Source organism: Pogona vitticeps, chromosome 5 (genome assembly GCF_051106095.1).
Source record: "Pogona vitticeps strain Pit_001003342236 chromosome 5, PviZW2.1, whole genome shotgun sequence".
In the NCBI taxonomy this organism is placed as follows: Eukaryota; Metazoa; Chordata; class Lepidosauria; order Squamata; family Agamidae; genus Pogona; species Pogona vitticeps.
In genome coordinates this window covers 4,718,777-4,741,143 of record NC_135787.1, presented here as the reverse complement: position 1 = coordinate 4,741,143, position 22,367 = coordinate 4,718,777, and the positions used below count along the sequence as shown (strand labels likewise).

Here is a 22,367-nt window from a genome sequence, read left to right as displayed (position 1 = left end):
AAAGAAAGACTGGCAGTCTTATAGAGACCACAAGTTTTGCTAACTTGCATAGGCCCGCCTCTCACCTGCTGCTACACAAAACAGGAAGACCTTTATCCTCAAGCCAATGTATGGTTTTTTGGGGTTTTTTTTTCCAGTCATGAGATCTGAACACCATCTGGTACAAGTTTGGGAAATAATTTCTAAAATCTACAAAGATGCAACCCGGAATCCTTACTGTGAGATTTGTGTGACTTTTAAAGGACATAACTGAAATGCCCAAGGACCACGGCCCTAAAGTGGCTTTAAATATCTTTTTTTTTTTAAATAAGCCTATTAACATATATTATGCAGGGGTCTTTTAATGATGTCCAAGTTTATTTTTTTAAATTTTATTTGAATTCAAACATACAAAAAAAGAAAAAGAAAAAAGAGAATAATAGAGAAAGAAAAAAAACTTAAACTAAACCCTCCCCCGTTTGGAGTCAGAGACTCCAGCCTCGTTAAACCCTCCCGGTTTGGTTTCCAGTGTATACTAAGTAGATATAAATATATGATAAAATTTGCCCTACACTCCTGTCTTCTTCTGGGCCCAAGAGTATATTAGTTCCCAGATGATGTCCAAGTTTAGAAGTACCTTCCATCCTGCATGGACATCTGCTTTCCCAAACAATTAAGGAGAATGGCTAAAAGTATGAACAACAGCCTTCAAGTCCTCTGAAGGGTTCTTTCTAAAATTGAATCGCTAATATTTTACAGATAAACTCAGCCTAGCACAGTAGATGTTTTTGAGGAAAAAAATCTGCATTATAAAATCTAGGAACCACAAGGGTCCGTTCCCCTCCCTCCGTTTTTTTTCAGGAAAAAAAATCCAATTCTGGTTTTAATTCCTTCTTTGAAGCAGCTTCCCTTCGCAACTCAAAAATTACGTTTGTTTTCTTCTTGGTTAATTGACTTCTTGGCCAGTCTCAGGAAGACAAAAAAACAAAGATCGTAAAAGAAAGCTTTGCCCTGGTCTCCTCAGTCAGCCAAATTAGAAAGCAAATCTTTCCTGTTCTTAAAAGAAACTACCTCAACTCCGAAAGAAGCTACACAAGAACTTAGTGGCTGAAAAAAAATACTTGAAAGGAATATATTTTCAGGGCCACAGGGGGTGGACTTGCCGACTTCCCTGCGATACAGAACTTCCTATACAGAAACTTAGGAGGAGAGGAAAGAAATTAAGAATAGCATGCCGTCAACTAGAGCCTTCTCATCATCATCAGACTTGCAGTATGATCAGAAAAGGAGGAAAAGGAATGGAAGGGGAAAATAAAGAATTGGAAAAACGAACAAAGGACAGAGACCTGGCCATTGAAATAACTTGTTTGTGGACGAAACGCACTTCAGCGGTCCCTGTCGTCATTGGGGCTTTGGGAAGAATATCAAGAAATTTCACAAAGTCCTATAAGCAGTTGCAGATCTCAGAAATCACACCATCAGAGCTACAGAAAAGGGCCATATTTAACGGATACTTAAGGTTTTTAGTTAAAATTTGTATCTGTTATATAATACCAATGTAGGCATCCTTCAGTCTCGAAAGACTATGGTAGCGTGCTCTGTATGGAGGACTTGGAACAGCATCTAGTGTGGCTGAGAAGGCCAATTCGAGAGTGACCGTCCCTTCCACACTGAAGACAAATCCAATCTGTCCCCTGTCCAGCTCCCTGGTTTTGCTTCCTTTGTGACTTCCTCTTTGCCTCGGCCTGCTGGACAAGGGTCTCTTCAAATTGGGAGAGGCCGTGATGCACTGCCTGCCTCCAGGCTGAACGATCAGATGTCAGAGTTTCCCATCTGTTGAGGTCTATTCCTAAGGCCTTCAGATCCCGCTTGCAGATATCCTTGTATCGCAGCTGTGGTCTCCCTCTGGGGCGATTTCCCTGCACTAATTCTCCATATAGGAGATCCTTTGGAATCCGACCATCAGCCATATAATACCAGTCCGTGTTTTTATCATGCTGACTCTGCCTGACGTTTCTGAATAATGATGATGATGATGATGATGATGATGATGATGATGATGATGATGATGATGATAATGTGCTACAGGTGTCCTGAGACTGTGCAGCTTTGCCGAGTCTGGCAAGACTAAGGAGAAGACCTTGATCGTTGGGTTCTGTGCCATTCATAGAGCTTCTGAAATGCACTCTCTTCTTTGGACAATAACTCTTAGAATTCTGGGAGCTGTTGTCTAAAAAAGGTAACTTTCCCAAGCTTTAGTCACTAGGCAAGCACTCTTTGGGACCAGTTTTCCTAATACCAAGATGGAGGGAGCTACTACACCCTTTGGTTTGTCTTTGTCATGCAGAGCAAAGACCCACATGCAGACGCCAAAGAAGACCAGGGACGACTGCCGGGAATCTGGTCTATGGCTGTGCTTTGAGAGAACAAAAGGGCTCTGAGATGTTCTACTTACAAACACTTCTTTCCCAAAGCAAGACCCGGGGGGTGCAGTTTGGGAAGGGGTCCAACAATATCTAAATCCAACTGCTGGTCTGAAAAAGAGTCGTCTCACGGAATGAATAGGAATCTGGGAAGCCAACATTGCATGGTTCAAGGGCTCTGTTCTAGAATGACCATGGATTTTAGGTCTGCTGCATCTTATTATCAAATGTTTATTTAGCACCGATCGCAACTTCACGGTTGTCCTGAACCTGTCAAGGTAGAATACTGTGGATGAAAGCTCATGAGAAGCCACAGGAGCTGTGCCGAGAGAGGCACTAAAATGGAGAAAATGAGACCCTTGTAAATTCTGAAAAAAAGGAAAAGCAGATGAAGGACGGAAGCATCTAACCGTCCTAAGCAAGCATGTAAAACTATTAACCTGTGGACTGCTTACAGGGTATGCAGAGAGTGTTCAAGGCAGAGATTTTTCCAATTTTCTTGCTTAGCAAAAGGCACAGAAATAGATTTGTAAGAGTCTTATAGCTCACTGGTTTAGGTCTCTGGGAGTTCGATTCCTCACTGGGCCTTTTTCACAAGGAATGGATCCAGATGGCCCCTTCCAGCAGTGCAATTCTAAAATGATGATGATGAATCTAAAAGCCATATTCAAATGCATGGGTGTACAGCTTGTAATGAGAACAGGTGCAACGTGAAGGAACAGCCAGGCAAAGAAAGGCAGGCTCTTCAACAGCAAAACACCGCAAGCCCCTTTGCAAGGGGGACATAGCTTTGCAACTCAAGACGTTTGCTTGCGCTGAAAAGTCTTTGTGGTAAACCATTTCCTCCACCGAAAACTCCAGGGGCGAAAGGGAAATTCCCAGGGCTCTGCAAGGCTGAAACAATCAGCCGTTGCAGGGTGGAAGATCTATATTATATGAAAATACAACCTTTGTGTTCAGAGTAATTAAACACTATGAGATAAGCACCAACAAACATTCTAACCGAATTACTCAGAGCTCTTAAGAGTTGGAGGCTAGAAGATGAAAAGTCCTTGTCAAACCTTGGGAACCCCTAGGGTCTTATTGCCTAATCATGCACATGTTTACTCAGAAGTAAACCTGATTGATGTACTGTATATTAGACATTCTCAGAAGTAAAAACAAACAAGCAAACACACACAGCCCCGAGGCTCTTTTAAGATGGAGTTACTATAGGATCAGCTTTGGTGGACACACAGCCTCCGCCTTCAAATGCATGGAGTGAAATCTCGGTTTCAAGAATGCAAGAAAAGCAGATAGATAGAAAAGAAAAAAGGGAGACAATATGGTTCAGAGGGATGCAGGTACTGAGATCAGAGTGAACTGAAATGCAGAAATAGCAGCCATGATCATTACAATTACAACAGCATTCTGACATTGTTCCAATACAAATTTATGAATTTGTATTGGAACAAACAATACAATACAAATTTATGAATTCCAGTTTCTTATCATGTTCCCCCTAAGAGAATCACATCTCTCTTTGTGTGAGACTACCCAGAGAAGCCTTTTTCTTGGTTCCATCATCCTCATAGGTGTGTCTCATGGGGACACAGGAGAGGGCCTTCTCTGTGGCTGCACCCAGACTTTGGAACTCCCTCCCACTGGAGGCCCTGCTGGCCGCATCTTGTCCTTCTCCAAGAAGGCAAAGATTTTTCTCTTCCGGTTTCCCTTAGTGACTGGCTGTCTGAGGGAGGTTTTAAATAGAGTGTTATGCCTTCTTGCTTTGAATTTGTCTTTGGTGTTGATTTGTTTTGCCACTTTTAGAGTGGTATTTGTTTAATTCTTTTTAATTTTTCTATACTTACTGTTTTCAGCTTTTAAATAGGCTTTTAATGATGTAAACCACTTTGGATCCTTTTTAACAAGAAAAGAGGAGTAAAAATATTTTCAGTCAATCAATCAATGCTCCTCCACCTGCATCGCTCTCATCTGTCTGAAAGCCTCCTGCTGCCTTAAGATTCTTTGCTTTTTAACTCCCTTGATACTCTTGATGCCAGAACATTTTTCTCCTGCCACATTCTCCTTCGCTTTCAAACCATCCTCCTTCAAGGCAACCTTCTCAAAGGAGCTCCTGTCTCAAAAGAGCCCCAGTTCTAATCCTTGACTGACACCGATCTTTAGCCTTAAAATGCATATGAGGGAGTAAGAGAGCCAGAGATCACAAAATGGGGCTTATATCTCAGCCAGCTTGATTTGGATCGCATGGTTAACATGGAAATCCAAATATCAAAACCAGATAACATCTTTTATTAGGACCACTAAAATGTTACACAAGTGGTGCAAACCTTCCAGTTTTCCAGAACTCTTTGATCAGGTGAGATGACACCCAAATTGTGGGATAAGAGAAAATGCAACAAGTTTAAACATCTGGCCTGCTGTGCAAGGCAGTGTGGCTCCCTGAATGGAAAAGTTGTTTTAAGCATCCCCAGGCAGCTTGCAGTTTCTGTCTGTCTCCTCACTGCGCAGAGAATGGGCTGGGGCTCAGACAACTATTCGCTGTTGAAACACAAAGATTTGTGATTTGGTTTAGAGGCTGCAATCCAGATAGAGTACACCCCTTGAATTAATGGAACATGCATAAGGGAGTCCTCAAATCCCCACTGATCCAACAGACCTACTCTAGTTGTGACGTACTCTTGGATTTCAGCTGGTGAAACATAGCAATTTCTATTATCAGTGGAGTAGGACAGCAACGTCTATGTTGGTTCGGGCATGTCATGAGAAAGGCTGACTGTCGGATTCCAAAAGATCTCCTGTATGGAGAATTAGTGTAGGGAAATCGCCCCAGAGGGAGACCACAACTGCGATACAAGGATGTCTGCAAGCGGGATCTGAAGGCCTTAGGAATGGACCTCAACAGATGGGAAACCTTGACCTCTGAGTGTTCAGCCTGGAGGCAGGCGGGGCATCACGACCTCTCCCAATTTGAAGAGACCCTTGTCCAGCAGGCCGAGGCGAAGAAGCCGTCCCGAAAGCAGCAAAATCAGGGAGCTGGACAGGGGACAGATTGTATTTGTCTTCAGCATGGAAGGGACGGTCACTCTCAAATTGGCCTTCTCAGCCACACTAGACGCTGTTCCAAGTCCACTGTTCAGAGCACGTTACCATCGTCTCTCGAGACTGAAGGATGCCTACAGGAGTGGGATATCACGCTTAGGGGCGTATTGCGGTTTAACAAGCCTGAATGCACCATTCTTTACTTTTAGACCGTGAGGACGGGCGGTCAGGAGAGAGAGACTTTTCTGACTGAAAATGCAACTAAGAACATCGTTCCCCAGGAACGACACCCCACCATTAATCTCTCTTCTCTTCCAGGATTTCTTCTCCCCAATTTGAGGTATGGGTGTGTCTCCTGTATTTCCTAAACACGACATTTTGTACCCCGAGCATTGCCAAAAACGGATTAATTAAAATAAGCAAAAGTCCAAAGTTTCACAGCTTGGATCATGGGAGGCCTCCACCTTTGATCCTGGTGCTGTTTCTAAACTGCTGTTTTCCTGGTTGACAGATCCAAGACACCTGATGCTATCTAGGATCACGAGGCAACCTCCTCCCTTTTCTGGGGACAAAGAAACAATAAATCTAAATTTTGCTTCGCGTACAGTCAAGAGTCCATCGCAGGCTTTTGTCAAAGTGAACAAAGAACGGCAGAGCACCTTGGTTTAGCTCCGTAACCCAAGCACTGGGTTTGGCTGTGAACAAAAGAATCAGATTTCTTTTTTAGAATTCTAAGATAAACAGCACACCGCAAAATCCGAGGCAAATGTGGAGTTGCAGAACAGATCAGGATCTCTCTCTCTCTCTCTCTCTCTCTCTCACACACACACACACACACACACACACACACACACACACACACACAAATCTTGCAGACTTTCCAGAGGACGGGTCTCTTTACTTTAAGTTCGGCTGCAAAGGAATCCAGTCCTTTCTCTTGTGTGCAAGCTTTTCCAGCTTGCATTCTGCTAACTTTGAATCCTAGAATCACAGAATAGTGACGTTGGAAGGGACCTCTAGGGCCATCCAGCCCAACCCCCTGCTCGAGGCAGGTACAAGTCAAAGGATATCTGCCAGGTGGTTGTCTAACTTTCTCTTGAACTTAACCATTCAGTGAAAAGCAGAGAGTTACAGAAGATGTCTCGTCTGCTGGGCATGTTGTGTTTGATACTTGAATGTGAAGGGCCTTTTCTGCGGCTGTTCCCAGGCTGTGGAACTCCCTCCCACAGGAAATTAGGCTGGCTTCCTCTCGGCTATGATTGCAGTGGCAGGCAAGGGTCTTTTTTTTCTCAAGCAGGCTTTTACTAAGTATACCGCTGCTAAGAAAAGGGCTTTTATGAGGGGGCTGTATTTTTTTTAAAAAACAACACATGGCTTTAAAAGTTTTTGGTTGTTTTTTTTTAAAAAAAATATTTAACGTAGGCAGACCAACTACGAGGCGGACTCCAAAAGTCCAAAAGGGAAGCCACAGCCACCTGAATTCGCAACAGCTGAGCAGAGTTAACGACAGAACATTTTGGAGGCCACTCATTTATAGGTTTGTCATACGTTGGAGGCTTAACGCTTGCATTTTTAATTCTTTAGAAGCTTCCCGAGGCCGAGAAAGAAAGGAAATGAGTTTGGTAGCTGCTCTTGGAAACTTCCCTCTGCTCAAAATGATGATGAGTTTCTATCGGTTGCAAAAATTAATCCAGGGCGAGAAGAACCACTTCCTAATCTGACACAAACCAACATCTGGAATTCTCCAGAGTGAGCCATGAGGCTCTCTTTCCTGAAACTTTGCTATATTGTTCCCAAAACACAATTGGCTTTACAACAATTCTTAATGCTGGTGTGTGTTGTTTGCGGGGGGGGGGGGAGAGACCCAAACTTGGGGAGATTACCTTTTTCGACTCGGACCCCTAGAATCCACCAACCGGCAGGACCACGAGAGGATTCTAAGAGTGACCATCTGATAAAAGAAAGAGCAACTTTTCCAAGCTCTGGGAAAGACTGTGGAGTGCTGGGGCATCGCACCCCTTAACTTTGAAGAACAGCATCACGACAACAGATGTGCCCATTGGTGTATCCTGTGGCTGCTCAGCTGTATTTATTCTTCTGCAAATCTGGACACCTCTAAAGGAGAGGAAACGTATATTCTGGCTTCCACCGCCCATTAGAGAAGGCATGATGGACAGAAAGCGTTCCGGTCCCTTCCCTGCTAGAAAGAGCCTTGGGCCTCATCCACCCACCTGCCCTGAGACTGCTGTGCAGCCGGGAAGCTCACTCTGGCTCAGCAAGGGGAGGGCAGATAGGGGTTTTTTATTCTGCATTCTGTTTGTAGCTGCCTTGAAGATCATTTAATCGACAGGCGGGGTGCAGAAGAAAATCTTCAAAAGAAATAAATAAAGCAATGCTCTGATCTTAAATCAACAGAGCTCTGGGGGTGGAGAAGCAGGAGCACGGAGGCAAAAGAAGCCCACAGTTTCAAAGCTGTAGCCACACAGTTTCAGCTGCAGCCTTCCTCTGCTCTGAGGAAACTGCAACCTCCCACAGACCAATGGACGAGGGGTGGTTTGTAAGTCTGCTCGCTTTACACCATATAAAGTGGTATTTTCAATAGAGCTTTCTGCAATTTATTCTGCACCGACAGTTGCATGGCTGTCAGGATCAGGGCGAAATCATACCCGTTTTACATCGGAGGTTTGCAATAGTCTTGCTTGAACCCCCAGTCCCACCTTTACAGGTCTCAACAACACAAAGTCAAGGTCTACACACACACACACACACACACACAATGCTACCAAAATTGCGCACATACCCTTCCCTACATGACATGAAACCCGGCCGTGTATTTCTCCGCTCAGTTCTAGTCTTATTCTTCTGCTTCAGTCCTGAAATTTTCAATGCAAATGTAGCTCCTTGTTTGTACGTTCTAGGCAATGCTATTCTGGAAAATGCCACCCCCACATGAACCTCAACGTCTCTTCCTTGTGTGACTAATTTAGAGGGTTCTAATGCAGAGGAATGGCTAAAAAGACTGAAGAGTGAACTCCTACGGACTCATGAGATTTTAAACCCTCTCAACCCCCCACGTTTAGATAATGAGTGGAATCACATGGCTCATTTCTACAGGGTTGCAAATAGGAAACATTACGAAGGTAATTATCATATCTCCCTCATCAGGTGCCCGGATTCCACAAAACATGCCTGTAACTTTACTAATGTAAGGATAGAATCGGGGTATTGTTATTTTTAGGTTCTGCTTCCTATCTTGTTTATCTTCCAATTTCAGATAGTTGTTCAGCCCTTAGGAAACCTGAGTGGACATACTTTTTCAACAACAACGATTGCCCAATAAAAACAAAGATAATGAGACAAAGATCTTGGAATAATCTCCCAGAGACAAATCAAATACTGTATCTGGGAGATTATTCCGAGAGATGAATCGCCTTTCCTGTTCCGAGACCAAGAAATTTCAAAACAAAACAATGCGACTTCTGGATTCATGGATAACCTTCCTGCCTTTTTTTCTGGAAAGCTTTCGGCAGCATGCCTGACCTCTAACCCAGGCACTAAACCTGCCACACTTACTTGGAGAGGTTTCCATAGTGGCTGTCTTTCTACCAAAGCTCAGAAAGTTGTTTTCGGGAGCCTGAGTCCCAGGATTTGCCAGCTGGAATGGCCAGCTGTATTTCAGCAAATTCCCAGGGGCTGCAAAGTCAGAAGACCAGCTGTCGTAAGATCGAATCCACACAACGGATTGCGCTCCCGTCGCTTGTTCGAAAGCAGTTCGAAAGCATGCAAATGTGAGTAGATAAATAGGGACCACCTTTGTGGGAAGGTAATTGTGTTCCGTGTCTAGTCGCGCTGGCCACGTGACCATGGAAACTGTCTTCGGACAAACGCTGGCTCTACAGCTTGGAGACGGGGATGAGCACTGTGCCCGAGAGTCAGACACGACTAGACTAAATGTCAAGGGAAACCTTTGCATTTACAATACATATAAGGTGACCCATGACCTTGCAGAACACACTTTGCAGCCCCCTTGGGGGTCCAGACCCCCAGGTTGAGAAACACTGCTGTAGACCACATATGAGTTGGATTCTCTCCCTAGCCCCCTCTTCAGTCCCTTTGCCCTGCCCTTTGGGGTAGAGGTTTTCAGGAGGGGGGGTCTCTTACTTCTTTCTGCATCGAAGCACTTATAAAAACTATCCCTGTATAGCAATTAACGTTCAAGAACTGCTTGTGCAAACGCCACTGGGAAGGTTTCATACAGCATACATTTGTGTGTGTGTGTGTATGTTTGTGCATGGCAGAAGAGAGAAAGGGTAAGGGGGGGAGGGGGAGAAGAAACGAGATGGTGGGGAAGAATTTATAGCTGAACCGGCGGGTGGGTTGTGGGAATGGATGTGTGCCACCGAGAGACGGGGGTCTCTCTGGTCCAGCCAGTGCTGAGAAGTTTGCAAGAGGCTTCCCTGGAGGGAATATGGGTCTTTAGCCAAAAAAGGCTCCAGACCCTGTCCCGACTGTGCATCAAGACCCACCTGCTTCTCCTCCTCCTGCCGGTGGCGCTCCTCCTCCCTGCGTCGCTCCTCCTCTCGTTTCTGCTCCAGCTTCTTCCGTTCTTCTCGTTCAGCTTCTTCAGCCTTTGCAAATGCGAGAGTGGAGAGAGCAACCAGAATTTTATTCTTCAGAAGTTCATATCTCAAAATAGTTCTGCCGGGGTTGTTGTTTTTTTTTTCTTACAGTGCAGCTTGCTAACCCACAAGAAAACCAGAATTCAACTTATAAGACCTACCTGCTTTAAGCGTCTGCTTTCCCCCAGGTGTTTACAGAAGCAACGAAACATCAGAGCTTCACACAGAGGAATGCAAAACGACCTAACCAATCTACTCTTCAGCCCAATATAAAAACAACCAGATGACTGTTAGGATAATGCCTTCTATTGCTCACCTATCTGAGGAAAACTCTAAAAGGTCTCCATGATTATGGTATATTCTCCAAAGCAGTGGTCCTCAAATCCTGGCCAGCAGAGGTGATGGTGAAGGCTTCTGGAAGTTGTAGTCCAAGAACATCTGGAGGCCCAAGGTTGGGGACCACTGCTCCAAAGTACAAACAGCGAAGCAACAGGCACACAGATATCTTGATGTACTCTTGCATTTAGACAGACATTTTCTCCTATGTTGGCAAGATGACTAGCCACATGTATCCCCTATATCCACGGTTCTTGCGTGGATTTCCAAAATCTTGCATCTTCGCTGGACAAGCCTGGGCTATGAAAGAACTGAACTAAGATGAAACTGCCTCATGCGGTACAGTACAAACCTCTTATCTGCGGGATCGGTATCCGCTGATTCACTTATCCACGGTTCCAAGCCCTGCCTTGGTGGATGCAGAAAGCAACGGATTATTGCAAATACTATTTTAATAGCGAACGCTCTACATAGCATGCTTAGCACATCACTCTCTAGCAGCCAGTTCTGGTAACTTCATCTTTAGAAATATATTTTTTTCTAGGATTTTTAAAAATATTTTTAGACAGTGGATAAGTGAATCAGCGGATACCGATCCCACAAATAAGGGCTTTGTACTGTACCGCATGAGGCAGTTTCATCTTAGTTCAGTTCTTTCATAAACTAAAACTCTAGGCGACAATGATCACCCACCTCTCGCTGGGCTTTCCGTGCTTGCTTCTCTTCTAACTTCCGCTGCTTCTTTGCTCCGATCTTCCCAGAAAACTGGAACTCTGCGGCTTCAGCTCCATCCTCCTCCTCCTCTGAATAATGTGATTAAAACATTTTTTTTTAAAAAAAGAAGAATAGCAATTGCTTGTTACCAGAGCGATCCTCTACAAGCCAGCCTTGCCAACACCATGGTGTCTTTGAGGAAGCTTTTAAAGGCTTTCCTGACGAGAAGATTTTTCTACCGTGAGGTTGGAAAATTCTATCATCCGTGCAAAGAATCCTGGATGGACAGGATGTTTACACACACAAACAGTCCATCATTCATCTATTTAACGCGTTTTGTTTTTGCCCTTAGGTTGCTGCGTTAATGGTGGGGCAGCCAGTCCGTGAAATGAGTCAATCACTGCCAAAAATTGGAGATCAGAGGCAACCTGATTACAAATCTGTATTCAGATTAGAGATAGGCACAAATCAACAAACTACCAATTCGTGCCGGTTCGTTTTTCGTCTGAACAATTGTTTGCCGCTTCACAGCCCCGCCTCCTTTGGTGGGCACCCACTCAGAGGCAGCAGCACTGGAGGAGGCGGGACAGGGAAGCTGGGACACTTCTTCTGAGTGGGTGCCCGCCGAAGGAAATGGGACCTGGAAGCGACGAAACCGGTTCGGCTGAAAAACGAACCAGCACGAATTGCCATTTTGGCGATTTGTGCCGATCTCTAATTCAGACAGAACAGGATGACAAGATAACGGACTGCATCAGGAGGTGCAGGACACTGCTCTTTCCATGCACCTCTATAGGAACAGACCAAGGAAAATGTGGTCCACTTCAACATCTTGCCTGCATTTAGGAAGCCCTCCCCGCAGAGTTATCCTTCTTGTTCTTCCCAGTACGTTGGCTTTGGAAGAGGAGGAAAAGGGAAAGGTCTAGAGAGATCCTGATACCAAGCTCCACACTGTCCAAGGCACTTACAGTATGTTTGTGTGTACAGTATATTTCCATGGTGCAGAGCAGTACTAGAACTGGTTTACAAATAAAAAGCGATGAGCCCAAACATCAAGAAATCAACAAAGACAATCCAACTGCATCATACTTTCTTTCTAAAGCTAGTTGTGTGCTGTTCTTCAAGCTAAGACTTGCCTGCAGCAACAATATAAGCATCAAGTGTGTGTGTGTGTGTGTGTGTGTGTGTGTGTGTGTGTGTGTGTGTGTGTGTGTGTGTGTGTCTATATATATATATATATAGACATAGCGCTACACCACGGTTTAACTGTACTATGTGCATAAGCTTGCATTCCCTTATCTGTTTTCTTCTAGGCAGGCAATTCAGTGATGAGAAAGGATCCTTGGCTTCTGTCTTCTTGCGACCATAACTTGTCCAAATCAGAAACCACCCCTATTTTCACAACACTCCATACAAACTGGCTTGGATCGCAAACCACAGTTTAAAGCTGGCTTGTGTGGACAACCTGTAACTAGAACTAACCAGCTGGTTTGCACAGAACAACGAAACATGGTAAGTAGAAATGGAGACATTCTGCTTGCGATCTTTCTCTCGGAACAAAACGGGATGGTAAGAGGAAGATCGTAGAGTGCTCTTTAAACCACAGTCACATCCAAACATGGTGAAAGAAATAGTCTTATGATTTCAAAGTGCCACATTCGAATGCCAGTCAGCGGAGTGATAAGATTTGACTGGCCAATTGACCAGCATCCCCGGCTCACCGTTGCCTTGGCAGGTCACCAAGAGTGCAAATCTCTGCCGATTGCCGAGATTTGACGCGAGCCGCGGTTGTGCCTTTGAGATTACTTCAAGAGGGTTCGGTAATTTGACAGAAATTATAAGAAGCCAGCCCTGGAAAGATCAAAAGCATTTTTTTTTCTGATTTCATTCTTTTTGAAATGCCTTCACACTTCAAAGAGATACACCCTAAGTTGAAAAGTTCAGGGCTGTCAATTTACCACTAAAATGTAATCACGAATTCAGTGGGGCACACCGTTAAAGCAGAACAAAGAGAAAGTTCTACAGTTTTCAAAGTGGAGGGGGGGGGGAAAGCACAGTCCGCCCCCCCTCCGAATGTCAAAAAGGAAGGCAGGAACCCACAGGGTGGTGTGCTCATTACTCATTGACGGTTTCTCCACAGAGAAATATTCTTGGTTTCGGTGGCTAGAAAAATTCCCCTGATGGGAGAGCGTTGCAGCGCGCATAAGGGGCTGTACTGTGGTGCACGGCCTAAAAAATGGGACCTGGAGGACCAAGAAAGGCTGTAGCAAGGAGATCAAGTCATGCGCTCTGCATGGGAAAGCCCTGGGTTCAATCCCTGGTGGAAATTTAGGGTTAGCTTGGGGACGGAAGTCAACGGACTAAGTTGGCGCAAGAACTTTCGTGTTCTCATCCCGTAAAGCTTGTTAGAAACTACGAGATAAGCCAGGGGCTGTAAGGTCATAAAGCCATATTTGTGACGCCACACCATTTCCTACCCTCCACCTTAAAAAATGTAGAAGACTCTCAATTCTGGGGGTACAATTCTCTTATCAAAGAAGGTGCGCCCCGCACACCTTGTTCCAGCAGAAAAATCCATTTTCAACCAACTGGGAATCTTTTCGTTTGCCTGCTCTGAAGTCTGAATTGACCTCGTGGGTCCCTTCCGGATTCATTTTAGAGGGAAGCTGAGGCAGCTTCCATGAGGGTTGTGGGGCTGGAAAAGCGCTCCCCCGCTCCCCAGCGCGCAGCCACTGCCATGTCAAAACGTGGGATAGATACGAGTGGAGTTATAATTTGCAAGGAAAAGCAAAAATAAAGCCAGCTCCGCCAAATAAGACTTTAGCGACAGATACTCTTTGGGATGAAGTCTTTAGCCTTTTAAAACGTAACCTTCAGTTGTTGGAAGGAAGCTGCAAATGCAATCAAGATCAGGATGATGCCTCCCTCCAGCATCAAACTGGTTGTGGGGAATTGGGGGTCCTTGCTACAACCAGCTGGCTGCTAGGGGTGGACAGTGTGGCAAGTAGTTCAATCAGCTGCAAAACAGGTGACTTGTGACTTTCTGATCCTTATAATGTATTGTAGTGTTTTTACTAATGTAATGTATTGTAGTGTTTTTACTAATTAGAATTGCTTATTTATATTGTTATTGTATTTTATTGTTGTTAGCCGCCTAGAGTGGTCCTCACCGACCAGATAGGCGGGGTATAAATTAAATAAATAATAAATAATAATAATAATAATAGGCTGTAGCAACAAATGAGCCCTTCAGATGGAGCACAAGTACTGGCCCGGCCACGTCTGGGACAGGAGAGGCCAGCACAGCGTCTGGGTCTTTGTGGTTATGTTATGAATAACGGCCACCTATAGACCAGGGTAGGGACGTGGTGGCACTATGGGTTAAACCGCAGAAGCTTCTGTGCTGCAAGGTCAGAAGACCAGCCATCGTAAGATTGAATCCACACTTGTCCCAGTTCCTGCCGACCTAGCAATTTGAAAGCATTTAAAAATGCGAGTAGATAAATAGGTACCACCTCAGTGGGAAGGTGATGGCGTTCCGTGTCTAGTCGTGCTGGCCACGTGACCACCACGGAAACTGTCTTCGGACAAACACTGGCTCTATGTCTTGGAAACAGGGATGAGCCCAGTACCCTAGAGTCGGACATGACTGGACTAAATGTCAAGGGGAACGTTTACCTTTATAGACCAGGGTGGAACTCCTGGTCTAGCTAAAGGGGGAGAGGAGGCAATCTGGCAGGTACGGCACAGACCATAATCTCACGGCTTTACATTGCCATAGACAGAGCCAGCTGTTTCAGCATAGCCCGTGGCTCTTCCACTTTGCTCCTGGCGCTCAAAGGGCGGCCTGTTGCTCCAAAGCCAGGTAAGTCGGGAACCTGCTCCGTTCTGCCCTTACCTGCCTCAAATTCAGCCCCTCCGATTCCTCATCTCTGCCCTCCACGCCTCGGGGGCGAACACCATACATGGGTGGTCACAATCCCCTTTCCCCCCCGTGTGCATCCCAGTCACCGATTCCAGAAGTAGGTTAAACATTTATCCTGGGAGAAGACCAGCCCAGGCGAGAGCTTAAGGCAGGGGACTGTTCCACACGACGAATCCCCTTGGACACGACAGCCGGTATTCCAGGGTCTGACTGCGGTGTGATTTGCAGCCTCACGCACAGTCCGGATGGATGCCTGCCGCCAAACTGCTGGGAGAGTTTAACTCACGGGAGCCAGAGGGCCCACAACCCATTTTCTCCTGCCTCTCCACGGCTCTTGTGAGCTGCACGTGACCCGTGTCCTAAAAACTAGAAGGGAATATTTAAGGAGGGGGGGGGGAAAGCAGCTTTGGGCTTCAGGAAGGTGGAGAGGGACAGGGCGAGTCTTAAAATGGAAAATCACTCCACCCTGAGGATTATGAGGATTTGACTATCCATCCCGCAGTGCAAACAAATTTCACCAGAGCGTGGACTGAGTTCTGTCCTCTGAAGATGCTCAGAAGCCCCCCCGTCCCACGGATGCATGCACGTGTTGTCTTGGGCCCTGAGAGTCGAGCTATAACTTCTACGGATCAACCAGAACAAAAATCTTGACACGGACATGCGAGTGGCGCTCGTTACCTTCCGCCTCGTCCTCCGCTTGCTGTGCACGTCTCTGAGCCAACAGCCGGCTCCCCATGTTTCTTCGACGCCTGGGCATCCCTTCTGCCCGCTCGGCCATGAGGCGCTGGGGCCTGGCGGCTGCGGCAGCTGCCACATGCTGGTGGTGCTCCTCATCGCCTGAAAGAAAAGGTCCATATTTCAGCATGCCTTAACCCCAGCCTGCCTTTCCAGGGGTAGAGTTACCTGCTTCCATCCATGCAACCAAAGATAGAAACACAAGGGGTAAATACGCACAGCCTTGCCAAGGAATTATAAGCAGCCCTATTTTAAAATCCTGGAGGAGGCTCTTGAGAGTCCCCTGGACTGCAAGGAGAACAAACCGATCCATTCTGAAGGAAATCAACCCTGAGTGCTCACTGGAAGGACAGATCCTGAAGCTGAGGATCCAATCCTTTGGCCATCTCATGAGAAGAGGAGACTTCCTGGAAAAGCCCCTGATGTTGGGAAAGGGTGAAGGCAAGAGGAGAAGGGGATGACGGAGGACAAGATGGTTGGACAGTGTCATTGAAGCGACCAACATGACTTTGACCCAACTCTGGGAGGCAGTGGAAGACAGGAGGGCCTGGCGTGCTCTGGTCCAGGGGATCACAAAGAGTTGGACATGACTTAACGACTAAACAACAACAGCTTTAACATCACGTTTACGTCCTTAAAATGAATAAGCATGGAGCAAACTACACAACTGAAAGGTCCACTAACACCATCCACAGAACATACAGTATCAGCTCATATTCTATGCAGAAGATCAGCTTAGTGTAGTAAGTTGCAACTGAGTAAGCCCACCGAATCCGTGAAATTTAGAAATAAAGGGACTCAAGAAATCCTCACAGACTCAAGCGGGAGATGTAAAACTCTACTAGAGCTGGCCTCCACTGAAACAGACCAAGGTGTCACTGATTTACTTTATTGCTATATTTTTACCACCATGGTGAAGATGGCTGCATAGATTGCCACTAGTCTTATTTTGCATACGCACTTCTGGAATGATCGCTACTACCCATCAGCCTATATACTGACAATTAGCAACAGTTTTTAAAATGTAAAAAGGGCATCTATATGAAAATTTAGCAGAGGGCAACCATATACCTATGACAGCTATAATCAGGGTGGATAAAAATCAATTCTTTTTTCCCTATTTACAGTCAGGATGGAGGGAAGAGGTGAGGATGGACTGATAGGGACAGAAGAGCTGTTTTGTTTTTGTGTGTTTTTTTTTTTTTTTTGTTACTTGTTCCCCTTGCTTTCTGTATAATCATCCACACTAAATGTATCTAATGGTAATGGTTTCTATAGCCTGTTAAAATCAAATTAAAACATATTTTAGGCACCTCTAAGCCAGGTAGAGTTTTAAAGGTTGACAGTTGATTATTTATTTATTTATTTATTTATTTATTTATTTATTTATTTATTTATTTATTTATTTATTTATTCATTCATTCATTCATTCATTCATTCATTCATTTATTTTCTATCCCGCCCATCATATAAGAAATTAAGATACGGCAGGAGGGAAAGCCTGCCCAAATAGCCAGATTTTAAGTCTGTTCCTTAAAACACCCAGAGAGGGAGCCAGGTGGATCTCCATGGGCAAGCTGTTCCAAAGGCGAGGGGCCACTGCAGAGAAGGCCCTGCTCCTCGTTCTTTCCTTCTGGACCTCCCTCGGCGTTAGGCCCCTCAGCCGCCCGGCCTGGCTGGAACGAGTGACTCTGGCAGAACTGGGTGGGAGAGGGCGCTCTGCCAGATATTGAGGTCCTGAACTGTTTAGGGCTTTACAGTATTTTTCACTGTATGAACTTTGAAATCAACGCAGAAAGGAATGGGCAGCCAATGCAAGGCAGCCAGCATGGGGGAAATATGCTGATGTTTTCTCGTCCCACTAAGGAGTCTGGCCGCCGCATTCTGCAACATTTGAAGTTTCCGCATCAATCTCAAAGGCAGCCCCACAAAGAGCATGTTGCAGTGGTCTAATCTCGAGGGTACAAGCGCATGGACCAAAGTGGTGAGCTCCCCCACATCAAGATAGGGACGCAGCTGGGCAATCCGCCGAAGGTGGAAATGTGCGGAACGGACCACTGACAACACCTGGGTCTCCATAGTGAGTGCCGGGTCCAGATGTACTCCCAAGCTGCGAACCTTACTCTTCGTGGTAAGAGTCATCCCCCCCCAAAGGAGAGGGAGTTTCCTGGACCACTGATGTCTGGGACGCCCACCCGAAGGACCTCCATCTTGTCCGGGTTCAGCCTCAGTCCATTTTCCTGCATCAATTGCAGTACAGCCCCCAGGCAGCGCTCAAGGGACAGAATGGCATCTCCTGCAGTTGGTGAAAAGGAGATGTAGAGCTGCGTGTCATCAGCGTATTGATGACACACCTCCTGATGACCCCTCCCAGCGGCCTCATATAGATGTTAAACAGCATTGGGGAGATAATCGAGCCCTGCGGGACCCCACAATTGAGGCTCCACGGGGCTGAGAAGCTCTCTCCAATCTGCACTCTCTGGTTACGGTCCTCCAAGAAGGAATGGAGCCAGGCAAGAGCCAGGCCACCGAATCCCAACTCGGAGAGCCTTCCCAGGAGAATACTGTGGTCGACGGTATCAAAGGCGGATACAATATTCTATATACAATAGAATCCCCATAGTTTCTAGAGATTGGTTTCAAGCCCCCGCGGATACTGAAAACCATGGATAATAAAAAACTATATACTGTATATTAGGGGTCCCCAACCTTTTTCATCCTGCTGACTGGCTGGGGAAGGCGGAGCACCTCCGTGCGTGTATGCGAATGAACACATGTGCATATGATGGTGTGGTGCTCATGTGCATGCACGGGCATGCTGGAGTGTGCGTGCATCCGCAAATCAGCTGTGCGGGGGTGAGTCCGTGCAGGGGTGGGGGTGGGAGGTCTGTCTCCATGGCCCAATCTGGCTCAGGTCACGGACTGGCACCGGGCCGCAGACTGGTGGTTGGGGACCTCTGCTTGTATATATCATGGTAAAAGGGGAAAAAAGAGAAAAATATGCTTCCATGTGCATTACCAGAATTGGCTACTAGAGGGTGCCAGGGACCATGCTATGTATTCTTCACAAACAAGTATTCATAACATGATCTCTGGCTCCACTGAGTGGCCTGTTCTAGTAATACATGTGAAAATATTTTTTTCTGGATTTTTTTCTTTCATTATTTTTAATATTTTCAGACCATGGATGAAACAGTGGATACTGATCCCATGGATACGGGAATCCTACTGTATTTCTAAACTATTCATACAAGTATTAATTCACATTATTATAGAAATATGTATTGACTTGTAACGTAAGAAGCAATAACACAGATACGAGATAAACTCTCCTGGCTAGCAAATTACATAATTGAGGTACCACCAAGTAAAACGTGTGCTTATGCAGAATCTGAATCTAAAATTCAAACAATCTGGGGGGAAAAAAAGCCGAAACAACCACCACCAAAACAAAAAACCAACTCCAAAGACAACAGACCAGCGATGGTGATGCTTATCATATATTCAACTATGTAGTTTGGCTTCATATAAAACAAGCACACTCTTTTGCTTCTTATATTTTATTTTCTCATCAATATTGCCGTAAAAAATTATGTTCAACTGTTATTTTTATTAGCCATGAAATGACCTGAAAAAACATTGGTGTATGGATAAAAGATACTCATACAGAAAGTAATGGCTAACAGATGCACTTTGCCTAGAAAGCGGGCAGATGTCTTATCTCTGAAATACCAAACAGAACAGCATCACAGTAATGATTTATAATCCTGCTCCTGTTTGGAAAGAAGAGGGGTAGCTTTTGAATTTCACAGAACTCTTTTGGAGGCTGAATTTTAAATCAAAAGAGCAGGAAGATTTTGATGCTTCAAATGATACCTATGCCGCTTGGCATAAATTATGGTCTTAAGGTCACATATCGGGGCACTGTTTACGACGACTGCTTACCAGTTAGCCGGCATCAAGTGCCAAAGCGAGCTACAAAGGCTTCTTTCGAATGAAGCTGGACCGACCCTTGTCTTTTCAGAAATTAAAAAAAGCCAGCAGTGATTTCAACCTGCTTCAAAACACTCAACCTGCTTCAAACACCTTTCCAAAGGAAGGCAGCAGGGAACGAAGAAACAGAAAAATAGTTGCTGCAAGGCAGATTAATTTTTGATGATTCACTCTGGGAAGCACTGGCAAAATGAGCAGCGTTACCTAGGAGTAAGAGCCCCTCTCTTTCTCTTTTCCTTGATCCACGCCCCCGTTTTACACCGATTCTGTTAAGATAACAGAAGCTCATTCAACCCTCTTTCTTTAGGACTCCACTTTGGAGAACATCAGTCACTTCAAAGTGGAGTCCTAAAGAAAGAGGGTTGAGTGAGCTTCGGTTATCTTAACAGAATCGGTGTAAAACGGGGGTGTGGATCAAGGAAAAGAGAAAGAGAGGGGCTCTTACTCCTAGGTAGCTTTTGAAGGACACAAAATACAACCACTCGTGTTGCAAAATACAAACAATCTAAACAGGTGCCAGATCAAATATATTTTTATCAGGGGCAATTAAAAGTCAGAAAACTGTGAACTGCTTTTCAAGTCTCATAGCATTTTCCCTCAAGTTAGTGGTATTGAAGGAAGGATTCTGCATAAATCAAGATAGACAGGGGGAAGGAAGGAACCATGCATAAATTCATTTTTTTCCTTTGAAGACAAGCTGTTTATTGTACAATTACAGAAAAATAGAGTTGAAGGGGGACTATAAGGCCATCGAGTCCAACCCTCTGCTCAAGGCATAAATCCAAATCAAAGCAGACCTGACAGATGGCTGTCCAATTTTCCCTTGACTGCCTCTAGTGTTGGAGCCTTCACCACCTCCCCGTGAGGTCATGGATTCCATTGTCGTACTGTATGCTCTAACAGTTAAGACGTTTTTTCTAATATTCAGCCTAAATCTGGTGTCCTGTTGCTTTAGCCCATTGCTGTGTGTCCTGTCCTCTGGGATGACTCAGAACAGGTCCTGCCTCTCTTCTGCATGACAGGAGAGTGGTGCCCCGCATAGCAACGTTAATCCGTTCCGGATTAATCATCGCTATCCGGAAACATAATAAAACGGAACTAAAACCATCATAGGAGCGCATTAAACTTTGTTTAACCCTATGGGGCCCAAACTCACCATTATGCGAAGTGCCTCCATAGCGCCGCCATTTTTGCGCCCTCAGTAAGTGAGGAAACTGCGCGAAAATGGTTGCGGTGGCCATTTTGGAACCGCCGATCAGCTGTTTTAGAAACATCACAATGCAAGATCGGTAAGCGAAACGCTTACCGATCATCGCAATGAGATGTTTTCCCATTAAAACATTGCAATGCGATCGCATTAGCAATCTAAAAAATAGATCGCTATGCGGATTCGTCGTTAAACGGTGCGCTCATTATGCGAGGCACCACTGTACTGTATTTGAAAAGTGCTATCAGATCTGCCCAGTTCTTTAAGAATGCTTTTTAAAACAGAAAGAGATTCTGTAGTGAAGCCCGGGTTAGGGTACATGTAAAACATTTTACAAGAGGAGAAACAGAGGCTGCATTAGAGTGTCTGAGAAACATTTTGTTGTGTAACTAGCTTTAACAATAAGGTAACTGTGCAACATCCTGGGATGCTCGCAGTGCCTCAGATTTAAGCACTTAACCCAGCTCTTCTCAGCCTGTGAAATGTCAGGTCTGATCTGTCACAGAATGGTTGGAGAAACAGATGTACTGTAATCAGCACTTGGTCATGAGTACCAGAGAGCATGACAAAGGGAAAGGTGGATGTCTAATAAATCTCACAAACAGATCCCATTCTTCTGTCTTCCCTGTCCCAACGATGCAGGCACAGGGTCCAATACTGGACTGCACACCTGGGGCACCACTTGATTTCACTGCGACGTGCCTCCTAAAATTCAGAATACAAATGCACTCACCCCAAAGGTGGCTGGACAGATAGATGCCTGCACATGTCATTGATACATTTTAGAATTTAGTGCTATCCATGACACATGTGAGTGTGCAACAAAACAAAGGACAAAAGAGCCATGTGTATTGTGTGCAATTAAGAGGAATTTTTTAAAAAAGTTTCATGTTCCAGGTTGGGACATTCCAGTCCCCCAGAAGTTTGTATTCTTGCAGCCTCCACCCACAAATGTGCTGCAGCATCTGCAATGTGAACATACCCAATGTACCAGTAATACAAAACATTAGGTTGTGTTGCAATGAACATTGCTGTGTACTTCTTGGTCCTAGAAACCACACATGTATGCACACTGTTAAGACATATATTTAGGGAGCAAACAGTAAGATGCATTCCAGGTAAATCTGAAGTGAAACTGACCATACACTGTGCGCCATAGACTTTTTCCAACCTTTAACTAATACAATACATAATATGCACAATTTTAAGTTTTGGGAAAGAAGACAAAGGTGGGAGCTCTCTTCCCCCCCCCTTTTGCTCCTTCCCAGATATATGAAATACTGGCTGAAAGTACTCCCAGGATAACAGTAAAGGGAAGGAAATCTGCAAAAATTAGATGCACTCCCGTTTTTAAGATTTTTTTGTGGTGGGAGGGGAGAATGGGGTGCAGAAAAATA

The 22,367-nt window shown here is 45.1% G+C and overlaps 1 protein-coding gene across 1 annotated transcript in view; it reads right to left on the bottom strand.

Annotated features, from left to right (window-relative positions):
• DDRGK1 (DDRGK domain containing 1) overlaps positions 1–22,367 on the bottom strand; it is a 36,318-nt gene that overhangs the window by 12,846 nt on the left and 1,105 nt on the right. Inside the window, exons 2-4 of the mRNA XM_073002129.2 lie at positions 15,714–15,872; positions 11,090–11,199; positions 9,968–10,069 (exon numbers count right to left, since the gene is read on the bottom strand). Coding sequence (XP_072858230.2) covers positions 9,968–10,069; positions 11,090–11,199; positions 15,714–15,872 — 371 coding nt within the window. The remainder of the gene's footprint in view (positions 1–9,967; positions 10,070–11,089; positions 11,200–15,713; positions 15,873–22,367) is intronic.